Source organism: Leopardus geoffroyi, chromosome C1, assembly GCF_018350155.1.
Source record: "Leopardus geoffroyi isolate Oge1 chromosome C1, O.geoffroyi_Oge1_pat1.0, whole genome shotgun sequence".
Lineage (NCBI taxonomy): Eukaryota > Metazoa > Chordata > Mammalia > Carnivora > Felidae > Leopardus > Leopardus geoffroyi.
In genome coordinates this window covers 11,045,108-11,057,746 of record NC_059328.1, presented here as the reverse complement: position 1 = coordinate 11,057,746, position 12,639 = coordinate 11,045,108, and the positions used below count along the sequence as shown (strand labels likewise).

The 12,639-nt window shown below is 51.5% G+C and overlaps 1 protein-coding gene across 8 annotated transcripts in view; it reads right to left on the bottom strand.

Moving 5' to 3' along the window:
- Nucleotides 1-1,996: 1,996 nt before the first annotated feature.
- The window catches only part of TMEM51 (transmembrane protein 51), a 56,901-nt gene continuing 46,258 nt past the window's right edge, over nucleotides 1,997-12,639 (bottom strand). For 5 of the 8 annotated variants that reach the window (XM_045475716.1, XM_045475723.1, XM_045475722.1 and 2 more), the window contains 3 exons: nucleotides 10,237-10,300; nucleotides 5,473-6,035; nucleotides 1,997-3,167 (listed from right to left, as the gene is read on the bottom strand). In XM_045475716.1, coding sequence (XP_045331672.1) covers nucleotides 2,759-3,167; nucleotides 5,473-5,816 — 753 coding nt within the window. In that variant the 5' untranslated portion in view covers nucleotides 5,817-6,035; nucleotides 10,237-10,300 and the 3' untranslated portion in view covers nucleotides 1,997-2,758. Of the gene's footprint in view, nucleotides 3,168-5,472; nucleotides 6,036-10,226; nucleotides 10,301-12,639 lie in introns of all 8 variants that reach the window. The other 3 variants (XM_045475721.1, XM_045475717.1, XM_045475724.1) reach the window with 2 other exon arrangements.

Sequence of the window (12,639 nt, the reverse complement as noted above, 5' to 3'; positions counted from 1 at the left end):
GGAGGGCTAGGTGGGAATTGTCTCTGCTCTTTCTTGGCCCTGGGGCTTTTTAGTTCCAAGAACAAGTGTGTGGCTTCTTGAATTTTCTCCCATATCTCTGTCCTTTTATATTTAAGAACGGAAACATGATGATGAGGCAAGGGCTGGAACTTTATTCCGGTTTTGAGTTTTTATTTTTTTTATGGTCACAGGTAGAGAGCCCTGATAGGTCTGGACCAATGAGCAAACAGGCTGAGTGTGCCTTGGGGAATTTTGAGGTGAAGGTGGTCCCCACTTAATATGGTGGGTAATTTTTTTTTTTTTTTTTTTTTTTTGCCTGTCTGGCACTGTTCAGATCTCCATCCAATAGCCAACGTTCCCAGCTAACATTCTCCTCGCCTTCCCTGCAGACGGAGGTGAACCCAGCCTCTACACGTTACATGTGATATGTAACAAATGCCCACGGACTTGGTGGCCTAAAACCAGCAGCAGCTGGGCCACAGAATTAGGTCCTGATATCTTTCGGGGTTACCGGTCAGCGCACCACAAGCCCCAAACCTTTCTCCTCCCCTCCTCCCCTCCCCCACCCCCCCCCAGGAGGGTCTAGGCGGGGCGGGCACCTTGCTAGGTGATCTACCAGAGCCCAGATTGAGGGCCCTTACAGCAAGCTGTTTCTTAGCTCATTAGCTATTCTCCTTTTCTTTTTCTTCCTGTTTGTCCTCTCAGGAGGAAGCGTGAAGAGTAACCAAAGATCAAGTCCCGTCCACAGATATGAGGAGAGCCACAGGCTGGCTCAGCAGCGGGCTGGGACCAGGCAGGCCAGCCCTCTGGTGTCTTAGCCACGAAGCAGGCCCTTAGAGCTCCCTTTTAGCAGACGGATTTGTATCAGGAAAGTGAAAGTTTGGAATTTAGGCCCTGTTGCCAACCCCGAGATAAGGTGGTGATTCACTTCCTATCTGCTGCCTCTTCCCTACTCAGGGGCTTTTAGGAAACACGCAGGGCCTCAGAATGGCAACCATGCAGAATTCATTCTTCTCCTAGCCATGCAGACTCCACTTTAAGCTCACCAATACCAGGAAGGCACCCCTGGGCCCGGGTGCGTCTTCCCAGACTCCCCCTCCACGGTCAAGACCGTGACCCCAGACGTCGCTCTTCCTCTCCTCTCGTTCGGCCTCAGCAGTCTGCAGTCCCCATGGACATTCTCTTTCGTTGGACTGCTTTCCTGGGCTCCCCGGGTAGGCACTTTGCCCTCTCCATGAGGACACGCTCACCCGGCCCGGGTGAGCATACAGCCCAGCGGTTCCCTCTCGCCTGGCCTCAGGAGGGGGACGTTGGGAGGATGTTTAGACAGGGAGGAGCTGCTGTCTAAACAGCCACAATGTTCTGTTGGGCGTGTGGGTTGACGGAGCAGCCCCAGCTCTCGGGAAGCACAGTTCCTCGCTCTCGTGCAAAGTCTGGAAAAGCTCTTCACGCTGCGTTGCACAGTAGGGCGTTTAAAGAACTCAGGCACTAGAGCCAGGCGGCTTGGGTTCAAACTCCAGCCCTGCCGCGTGCTAGCAATGGGACATGGGGCACTTTAATAAGCCCCAGTGAGCTAACCTGCAAAATGGCCGTGAGGCCAGGATACAGAGGAAGTGGGATAACATATGTGAGATACTTAGCACAGCGCCTGGTAATACGAAGTGTTCCATGCATATGAGCAATTCTTTTTTAATTTTTTTAATGCTCATTTATTTCTGAGAGGGAGAGAGAGAGACAGAGTGCGAGCAGGGGAGGGGCAGAGCGAGAGGGAGACACGGAAGCGGAAGCGGCTCCGGGCTCTGAACCGTCGGCACAGAGCCCGACGCGGGGCTCGAACCCACAAACCGCGAGATCACGACCTGAGCTGAAGTCGGACGCTCAACCGACTGAGCCCCCCCCGGCGCCCCTGCACGTTAGCAATTCTTAGGATCAGCGGTGTTTCTCTCGAAGCAAGCCAGTGTTTTGGAAGAGCCGCTGCGGGAATTCAGCATCCGAGTGTAGTCCATATAAAATATTTTATTATAAAAAGCTCAGTTGCATGGCATTTTCGAAGGAACAGAGCATCTCATAGTATGCTTTCCTTTTTTGCCCTTACACAGGAGAGACTAGGAGAGGGAGCCAGGAAAGACTCTGATGGAATGCATCACCGGGCCTTGGACCCTCAGAGAGTGGATGGCTTCAGGGACTCTGAGAGAGCCCCCCCACCGACCCCGGGCCTCGCTCCCCCCCCCCCCCCGTCCCCAATCATTCAGCCCCTGGTTTGTCTTCATTCACGAACCGACCCGTGTCCTTTCTATAAGGCTGAGTCACATCTCCTGCCCACAGCTCAGGACTCCAGTGAGGAAAGCGAAGGCACGATAACTTGTTTTCTCTTTGACACAAAACAGTCCTAGTGGAAGCAAAACAAAAATCACAACCTAAACCAGCCGCTCGGGGTCCTCTCCTGATCGGAAAGAGGGGCGTTGTCGCCAACGAGTCCGAGGCGGGGGAGGAACAACAGGGAAGGTGCCTACGCGGCGGCCCCGGCGGGGTGCACGTCCCGAGGCCCGAGGCGGCGGCTCTTTCGGACGCACCTGCTAGGTGAGGTTCTGTGGACGTCAGTCACCCCCTAGTCCCGGGACCCCCCCACCCCCCACCCCCAGCCACATCGCTCTGGGTGCATCCGGCCCCTCCGCTTCTCGACTGCAGCTGAAGTGGCTTCACTGGGGGTCCGTGGTGTGGAGGGTGAGCAGCCGGAGGGACACACGGAGCGAGGTCGTCAGTCGGGTGGCCGGGCGTCCGAAGGCTTCTCGTGGACTTCGTCGTACTGTGGCGGGGGAGTCAACGGCTCGATGGAGGGGGCAGGGGCGTTTTTGTCCGGGAGGTTGATCCTGAAGTCCTTGAGGTGGAGCTTTTCGGATTTAATCCTTCGCACTTTCAGCGGCTTCAGGCGCTTGGCCAGCTTGGAGTTCTGCCTGTCGGGGGGATTCCCTGCGCCGGTCTCCGCGTTGGCCCTGGCTGCCGTGGGGCTCGACTCGTCGAGCCCCGTCAAGGACTCGTAGGAGGGGAGAGAGATGCTCATCCTCGGGTTCTGGTCCGGTGCCCTCGCCTCTGAGTAGTCTGTGTTCATCACCTCCTCGTAGCTGGGGACATAGTACCTTGAGGAGGCCTCCTCCTCCTCCTCCTGGCTGCGAGATAACACACAGCGACAAGGAGAGGGTTAGCACGGACTCATGCCCCTGCAAATCACAGGTAGATGAGCTCCAGGTCCTGTGTCAGCACTGGGTCCTCCTACAGGAGTCGGGTGCTGTTCTCGGTACCTTAACACACACCAACCACTCTCATCTTCCTAACAACACTGTGAGCTAGGTACTATCACTGTACCCATTTTGTGGATGGGGAAGCAGACACATCGAGGTCATGTGATTTGGTCATATATCGAGGAAGCGGGAGAGCAGGCACAGAACACCACACTCTCAATGACTACACTGTATTATCTGGAAGCGTTAACACAAGGACGTATTAAGCCCCCTTTGCTTTTAAGCCTCCCACTTAACCACACGCGGGATGGGCTATTCTCGTGCCCTGCTGGGTCCTTTGGCCTGAGGCAACACGAACGTGCATGAAATCGCTGCCGATTTGAAGCAATATGGTTTTCCCTAGGTAGAGAATGAGTATCTGATATAAAATTTATATGTATTGCAAGTGATTCTGTGATTTTTGTCTTCCAAGTTCACTACAAGACTTAAAAGACAGGTCAGGTCCTCAGGCTTACTCTCATTTGACTGTTGAAAGAGAAAACCAGAGAGTCAGGGTGCTGGTTGTTGTTGGTGGTGTTTTTTATACACTTGAACCTTTGGGTGATAATGGCCGACATCTGACCCTCACTGTTTGTCCAGGCCTTCCTCTCGTGTCCCTTAGCCACGCGTGTGCTCACGGCCATGAGCACTCACATGGCGAGGGTGGTAATTACGGGGGACTGATTTCCCTTCTTTGTTCTTTTCTGTATTTCCTAAGTTTTCTAGAATACGCCTGCACGATCTTTTATCAGAAAATGGACTGAATTCTTCCAAACTGAAAACAACTCCCTTCCCGCTGAAAAGATAACAAACTTGCAGAAAATCCAAACAACACGGGAAAACCTAACGCACAAAATAAAACCATCCCAAGTCCTTCCTGGACACAACCACTAACACTCTGCTCTGCACTTTTCCAGACTCGTCTGTAATCCCACAGCCGCGACATTTGATGAGATTAGGACCTTACCAAAGATGCTGTTAAAACCTCCTTTTCTCAATGTGGTGCATATGGTCCCATGTTAGCAACTGTAGGTCGACTGTGGCTGCGTAGAAAGCCACTGAATGGGCGTGCCATGATTTAGCCTGAATGATGGATAGTTAGGTTGCTTCTCAGGTTTTGCTATTCTAAGCAATGCTCTGGTGAATAGATGGGCACAAATTCCTTTGCACTTGTGTGATGACCTTCCAAGCATCGGCTCTCGGGAACAGAATGGATAGGTCCACGCATCCTCAATACCTCCTCTTACTATGAAACTCCCCTTTGGAAGGGTTGTGTCAATCAACACCCCCATTTCCCTACAGCTCTCCAACACCGGGGGCTGTCTGCCTTGGCCATTAAGATAGGCAAAGAATAATGATACCTATTTGTTTGTGTCTCGTGACTAATGAGGTTGAACATCTATTGTCTGAACACGTATGAAAAGCTTGCTTGTATCTTTTGTCCGTTTCCCCATTGGTGTGTGCATCTTTCACATTTATGTGGAAGGGCTCTTTCTATAGTGGGGATGTCAACCTTTATCATCTGTTCCCCAATTTATCGCTTATCCCTTGAACGTGTTTGTGGCGTTTTTTGGTCCAACAGGATGCTGCTTCCCAACCTTTTCTTTTCTTTTTCCTTTTAATTTTCTTTTTTAATGTTTATTTCTGAGAGAGAGTAGAGGGGGAGAGGCAGGGGGCAAGGGGGACAGAGGATCCAAAGCAGGCTCTGTGCTGATAGCAGAGAGCCTGATGCGGGGCCCGAACTCATGAACCACGGGATCATGACCTGAACTGAAGTCGGACGCTTAACCGATTGAGCCACCCAGGTGCCCCCGCCCCCCAACCTTTACGATGCAAGGCGTGTGCGCGCAGCATGCTGGGATAAATGGACGAGCCGTCTGCCTGATGTGGCTCTGGCCACCCCAGGCCCCATGCATCTTCCCTGCGGGTGTCCGAATCTCGGTACCTCTGTAATCCATTCATACCACATTATTTGGGACTCTCCGGGATAGAAGAATACAGTTATTTGGGCAATTAGAAATGGCTGTACAGAGCCTTAGTGGGGGTGGGGGGGAGACTCTACCCCTAGACTAAAGGGGCGGTCTCCTAGAGTCTCCCAGACGCAAATGGTGTCTTCGGGGAGCCCTGAGAGTGTGCCCACGCATGTGTCCCCCCACCTTCCCCCCCCACGGTCTGGGGGGTGGCCAGTCCTCACCTGTCGTCCTCTGGGGCATGTGGCTCGGCCCCCGCCTGGTGCTGGATGTGGGCCATCTCCTCGCCTTGTCGTTGCTTCCTCTTGTCCCGGATGCTCAGGCAGATGGAGAGCAGCAGGAGCATCACCCCAGCCCCTACCAGCACGTAGGCCACGGAGAAGGTCTTACTCTTGAGAATCCCGCTGCCGATCTCTGTCTTGTTGTTCCCCTGGGCGGTCGGCTTTTCGGCGGCGCTGAACCCGGGCACCAGGTTCCACATGGCCATGATGACCCCAAGAACCAGCATCCCCAGGCCGATGGCGGTCAGCGCATAGTGGGAGCCGTTGGCCTTCGACTGGGCCATCATGCCGGGGTGGGGGGTGGGGGGGGCGCGCAGGGCAAGGCCGGGCTCCAAGGAAGAAAATCAATAGATAAGGGCAGCAGCAGCAGCCAAAGCAACCCAAAACCCGCTCAACGCCCTGCACAAAATCCCTAGGGCCACCCCAAAGAAACAGCGGCTGAGCTCTCGAGGGATGGCTTCGGGCAAGTTCGAGGCATCCTGTGCGGATGGCTGCGGCCGAGAGGTCTGGAAGGAGAAAGCAGAAAGAGGAGAGGGGAAGATCAGTTCGGATCTGAGACGCTCTTGTGAGCACAGCGGCCGTACTGTTGAAGCGGCCACGAAGCAGGACGGAGCCACGGGCTCTGGCGGGGCCTCGCCTTTGATGCATTCCAGATGTCTTACGTGCTGCGCTCGGCTCCTTCTGTGAGCCTGCAGAAGGAGGGCTGACCCGCCTACCCCGCCCGAAAAGGAAAAGCCGGACCTTTCCATGCAGGAGACCAGAAAGGTCAGAGCTCCGGGTCCTTAAAACAGTTTGTGGAATTCAACAAAGTGTGGTAGAGTCTGAGCTCTCACTGGGTCCGGTGAGGAGCGAGAACGAGGGGGAGCCTGAGCCGCGGTCAGTAGCGGTACCCAAATCGCCTGGGTGACGGGCATCCGTCAGTGAAACGTCCCAGTCCGCACAGCCTGCGGTCCGGCCACCACCTTCGATGGCTCCCCATTTCCTGCAGCAGAAAATCCAGACTCCTAGGATCATGCCCGTGACTGCCTCCCCCCAACCATCTCTCACCTCGCCCTTCTCCGCACGCCCCCTCTCTAGCATCTCTGCTGTTCTCTGGTCACCCCTGCTCATCTGCCCCTTTCTGTGGGCTCCCACAAGCCCCCGGCAGTGGCTGTGGCCAGTCTCTCTCTTCCTGTGACACATCCTCTTTATCTCTGCACCTGGGACATAGAGGGACTCCAAACACGTCTGCCGATTCATTGAATGAAATGAACAGAGGCCATCTGAAGCCATCCTGTGAGACTAGCTTCCCTTCGGCCATATGGAGTTTTGTTTTCCTTTTTTTTTAATGTTTATTTTATTTTTGAGAGAGAGAGAGAGAGAGAGAGCATGTGCTCAGGGGGGCAGAGAGATTGGGGGCGGGGGGTGGGCAGAGGATCTGAAGCTAACAGCACAGAGCCTGACACGGGGCTCGAACGCACAAACCATGCGATCGTGACCTGAGCCGGAGTCAGACCGTTACCCAACTGGACCACCCAGGTGCCCCGGGGTTTTGCTTTTCTTAAAGGAGCAGAAGCCTGCCCATTCCTCATCATAGCTGCTGTGCCCGGCTGGATGAGACACCTTCTTCCCCCGAAGTGGCTCGGAGACTCCGTGCTAAAGGGAGCAGCCCCTCGTCCCGGGATTCCACAACCATTTGTCGTCGGGAAGAATGAGCAAGACAAGGAAGTCTCCTGAAGGTTTAGCTGAGAACACTCTCAGGGGCCAGGAGGACCAGCGAGCAGCGCCCTTCCTGGCTAACTGCTCCTCAGAACGTTATTCCCGGGACAGCGACCTTTGTAGAACAGTAAAACTTGACAGCTGTTTGGCTGGGCAAGGTCCTGTTTTCAATTGTGCATTCTTTCCAATCTTTCCAGAAGGACGGCTAACCAGGCCACTTGAAATCCAACGCCGCAGAGATATTTTCTCATCAAACAATGGGCTCCACCTGAAACTGGCCACTTTGTTAAAAAAATACTCTAAAAATATTTGGGATAATATCCTTTATCGGCTTGAGGTCTGTTCCTTCTTTTTTGCACTCGACAAATATTTCCTGCGCCATCTGCTAAGCAGTGTTAGGCACTGGAGAAATACTGGTGAGCAAGTTAAGGGCTGGTGGCGCTTCCGGGACAGCAGGACAAAGCCCACAAGGAATAACAACAAGAAAGTATAGAAGCTGGAATTTGGTAGGTGTGTGTCCTATGGAAAGTCTCCGTGAGAGAGAAGTCCCACTTCACATAATAGGGTCTGCACCCTGTTCGTGCTGTCCTACATGTATTTGTACGTATGCATATACGCACGCATCCTGGTGTGTGAACATGTATGTGTGTGCGTGCAGGGCACGGAACAAGGATCCATTCCGCTGCAGCCAGTGGCGGTGGGACCAGCTGCAAAGTCTACCGTATACACAAGGGTATTTGTTTCTTACAATATCACTCACAGCCAGCAAAGGAAAGGAGGAGGGGATGGGAGGTTCTGCCACAGGGATCTGAGACGAGACCGGCAGGGGAGGGGCGGGGCGGGGGCTCTGGGCTGGGGGCTTCAGGTTCAGCCTGAGGCTGGTGTGGGAAGCAGATTAAAAAGCCCATTACTGATCACCTGCTAGGGGACCCTGCAGGTAGGCCTTGAACGCGGGAGGCTGACAGTGTGTTTTCTAAACCGGTGATCGGGGCCACTTTAACATTCCACCTTCCCTGCTCTCTCAACCGCAGCTTCGCCGTATCCTGTCACATGAGTACAACAAGCCTCAGAGAAGAGTCACCGACAGAGATGAAAATGTCAGGATTCACACATTTGGGCCTGTTCAAGTGTCAAGTGATTGAAAACAGGCACCAACACCCAGTGTGGGTCATGGTATTGGGAGAAGTGATTTCGTACAGTTTTTCTAAGTGGCAAATTTTGGCATTTATGGATCAAAAGTTTCAAAATGCTTATACCGTTTGGCTCTGTAATTCCAACTTGTAAGACTTATGTACAGGGCAAGGATATTCATCATAGCTTTGTAGCAGTGGGAAACTAGAAGCTACTGAAATAGCCAATAATCTGCATCTGGTTAAATAAAATATGGTACGTGTGCTTATTAAGTTACGGTTTCAAGCCGGCTAATGATACGTTTTAAAGTCAGACGAGGTTAAAAAAAAAAAAAGCGGCACGTGCAGTGTGATTATAATTTTAAAAATTCTATACACAGGGGCGCCTGGGTGGTGCAGTCGGTTAAGCGTCCGACTTCAGCCAGGTCACGATCTCGCGGTCCGTGAGTTTGAGCCCCGCGTCAGGCTCCGGGCTGATGGCTCAGAGCCTGGAGCCTGTTTCCGATTCTGTGTCTCCCTCTCTCTCTGCCCCTCCCCCGTTCATGCTCTGTCTCTCTCTGTCCCAAAAATAAATAAACGTTGAAAAAAAAAATTCTATACACAGACGTGTATATATGAATACATGGGAAGGAAGACTGGATCCTTCTTACGTTAAAACAAAGAGACAAAATATTTTCACGCATGCAAACATGCTTGTAAAAATCTCAGAGGAGGGGCACATTCCTAATTTAGCAACGATTGCTTCCGAGAACGGAGAGGGCTTGGAGCGTATAGCTTTCACTCAATTTCTGTATCTTGACGGTGTTACAACCAGAACAACGTATTGTTGCAAGGCAACATAGGTTGGTGGTTAAACGTGAACTTTGGAGCCAGTTTGGAAACCGGCTGCCTGAGCTCAGATCCTCACTCTACTTTCCTGGCTGTGTGACTTTGGGCAAATTACTTAACCTCCCTGTGCCTCAGTATCCACCACTGTAAAGGGGAAATAAAAGCCTTCTAGTATTCACCTCATAGGAGAGTTTTGATAAGTGAACAAGGAAAGATACATAAAGCACCGAGAACTGTATGTGACCAGCACAAGAGTCAGTCCTTAGAGAAAGGTTTGTTATTTAATATTATTTAAAGCTTGCATTGCCAATGGGGTGAGACCACCCACGAGGGGGGCAAAGATTACACGGTGTTGGATATTATAATGGCTTGGGGCCCTCCATAATACATAAACAGATACACAAACACTATTTAATGTATTATATTAAATTTCAAAACACTCAAATTATGCATACCACAGTGGTTTTAGTTTGTGTGTGTGTGTGTGTGTGTGTGTGTGTGTTGTGGGATTAGAATGATTTTTGTGGTCTTTTTCTTACTGGGAGACTAAGGACTGGAAACAGAAACGGGCCTGTGGTGCCTTTAGAATGAACAAATGAAATAAAGGTTTTTGGGTTTTGGGTTCGCGGCAGGGTTACGTTTCCAATGGTCATTCAACATCGCTCGTCGATTGCATGCTCCCTCTGGAGCCCAGGATCCTGTTGGGTTCACCAGGGATGTGGAAACCCAGCTCCCGAGCTGCAGCTAATGGCTATTTATGTTGTTTCTGGCTTGCTGACCCACGTTATATTTAGCATGATGTTCTTTCCCTTTCAAAAATATGGAAAGAAGCTAATTTTGTGCTCGCAGGATTTGGACCACATAGTTTCCAACACGTCCTTAAAACAGGGCAGCCTTGGCAGGCAGACTAGGGTCCCAGCTCAGCCAGACTCATGGACCCATCGCGGATCATGGTCAAGGCTGCCCTCAAGGATAAGTGAGTGATTCTACTACACCTGGGTGTTGAAGAAAAGTTGTTAACTACTTAAGGGAAGCATCTACCTGTTGTTACCTGGGGTACTCAGGGCAGGCTGGGAAACAATTCTTCATACTAAAATCTTGAATTAAGGACCCACCTGTAAAAAACCAGAAACACAGCTTTCTAAGTAAGTGGTGAGAATTTCTTCTCCTTTTTTTTTTTTTTTTTTTTTTAATTTTTTAAAAAAACGTTTATTCAGTTTTGGGAGACAGAGACAGAGCATGAGCGGGGGTGGGGCAGAGAAAGAGAGGGAGACGCAGAATCCGAAGTAGGCTCCAGGCTCCGAGCTGTCAGCACAGAGCCCGACGCGGGGCTCGAACCCACGAACCGTGAGATCATGACCTGAGCCGAAGTCTAACGCTTAACTGACGGAGCCCCCCAGGCACCCCAGCGGTGAGCATTTCAATTTGAGATGCTTCCTGGGTGGGTGGGTATGTGTTTTCTTTGTTTTTTCTTGAGGGCATCGGTTGGGGTACATGCAAGAAAGGTTGTCCCCAAAGAAACCAAGACTCTGGACCAAAAAAGTGGGGCCGCGGAAGGATGACAGTCCAGTAGCTGCATTTACCAGACCCTTAGGTGGTTTTTTGTTTTTTGTTTTTGTTTTTTTTTAATTTTTTTTTCAATGTTTATTTATTTTTGGGACAGAGAGAGACAGAGCATGAACGGGGGAGGGGCAGAGAGAGAGGGAGACACAGAATCGGAAACAGGCTCCAGGCTCTGAGCCATCAGCCCAGAGCCCGACGCGGGGCTCGAACTCACGGACCGCGAGATCGTGACCTGGCTGAAGTCGGACGCTCAACCGACTGCCCCACCCAGGCGCCCCGACCCTTAGGTGGTTTTATCTGTCTTACACAAGTGCTCTGGAGACTCAAAGAAGAGGAAACACTCCCCCAAGTCATTTTATGAGGAGTGTATAACCTTGATCCCTAAAGAAGATAAGGACTTCTCCCAAAGATAAAGAAGATAAGGCAAGAGAGGAAAATGAAGGGCCCATCTGATCCACGTGCGCACAAACAAAAATCCTAAACAAAATATTAGCAAATGGAATCCCACGATGTCTTTTTAAAAGCCGACAATTACGGGGCGCCTGGGTGGCGCAGTCGGTTAAGCGTCCGACTTCAGCCAGGTCACGATCTCGCGGTCCGGGAGTTCGAGCCCCGCGTCAGGCTCTGGGCTGATGGCTCAGAGCCTGGAGCCTGTTTCCGATTCTGTGTCTCCCTCTCTCTCTGCCCCTCCCCCGTTCATGCTCTGTCTCTCTGTGTCCCAAAAATAAATAAACGTTGAAAAAAAAAAAAAAATTAAAAGCCGACAATTACATAATACATCACCATCAAGTTGGGGTTATCCCCAGAACGTAGGGTTGGTTCAACGCGAGAAAACCGAGTGATGCCAGGCACCAGGAAAAAGCGTGAGCCACGACAGCATCATCCAGTGGAGTATTACACCGCCATGAACACAAAGAACCCGCAGCTACATGCACCGATGTGGCCCATTCTGGCAAGCGTGAGGTGGAACGGGAAAGCCAACCCGGCATGTTTCCATTTATGTGAAGACCCGAGCGAGGCAAAACCAAACAACACGCGTCTATTTTTGTAGTAAGAGGAAGAAATGCAAAGGTTGCAAAAACTAAAATTCAGGATCATAGCGACCTCCCTGGAGGAGTGAGAAACAGTGCCTGGGGAGGGTGAGAGAGAAGGGTACGTGGGTGTTTTTTTTGTTTTTTTGTTTTAATTTTTTTTTCAACGTTTATTTATTTTGGGGACAGAGAGAGACAGAGCATGAACGGGGGAGGGGCAGAGAGAGAGGGAGACACAGAATCGGAAACAGGCTCCAGGCTCTGAGCCATCAGCCCAGAGCCCGGCGCGGGGCTCGAACTCACGGACCCCGAGATCGTGACCTGGCTGAAGTCGGACGCTTAACCGACTGCGCCACCCAGGCGCCCCCCAAGGAGGTTTTTTATTTTATTTTTTATTTTTTTTTTTATTTTATTTTTGGGACAGAGAGAGACAGAGCATGAACGGGGGAGGGGCAGAGAGAGAGGGAGACACAGAATCGGAAACAGGCTCCAGGCTCTGAGCCATCAGCCCAGAGCCTGACGCGGGGCTCGAACTCCCGGACCGCGAGATCGTGACCTGGCTGAAGTCGGACGCTTAACCGACTGCGCCACCCAGGCGCCCCATGGTACGTGGGTGTTTACTTATGACGTTATTCCTTAAACTTCATAGGTATCTTATAGGGGCCTTTTCGATTGGTTGAATTATTTTGCGGTAGGAATTTCCAAAACCATCAACATTTTTCCCACACTCGTAGCATAAAATCCAAACTCCCTTGTCCCACCAGATTGGATTGGCTCCTGCCTCTCTCGTTTCTTCTCTCTTGGCTCATCAACCCTCCGTGGCTTCTGTTCTGTTTTTCACTCACACCGAGCCCGTCCTG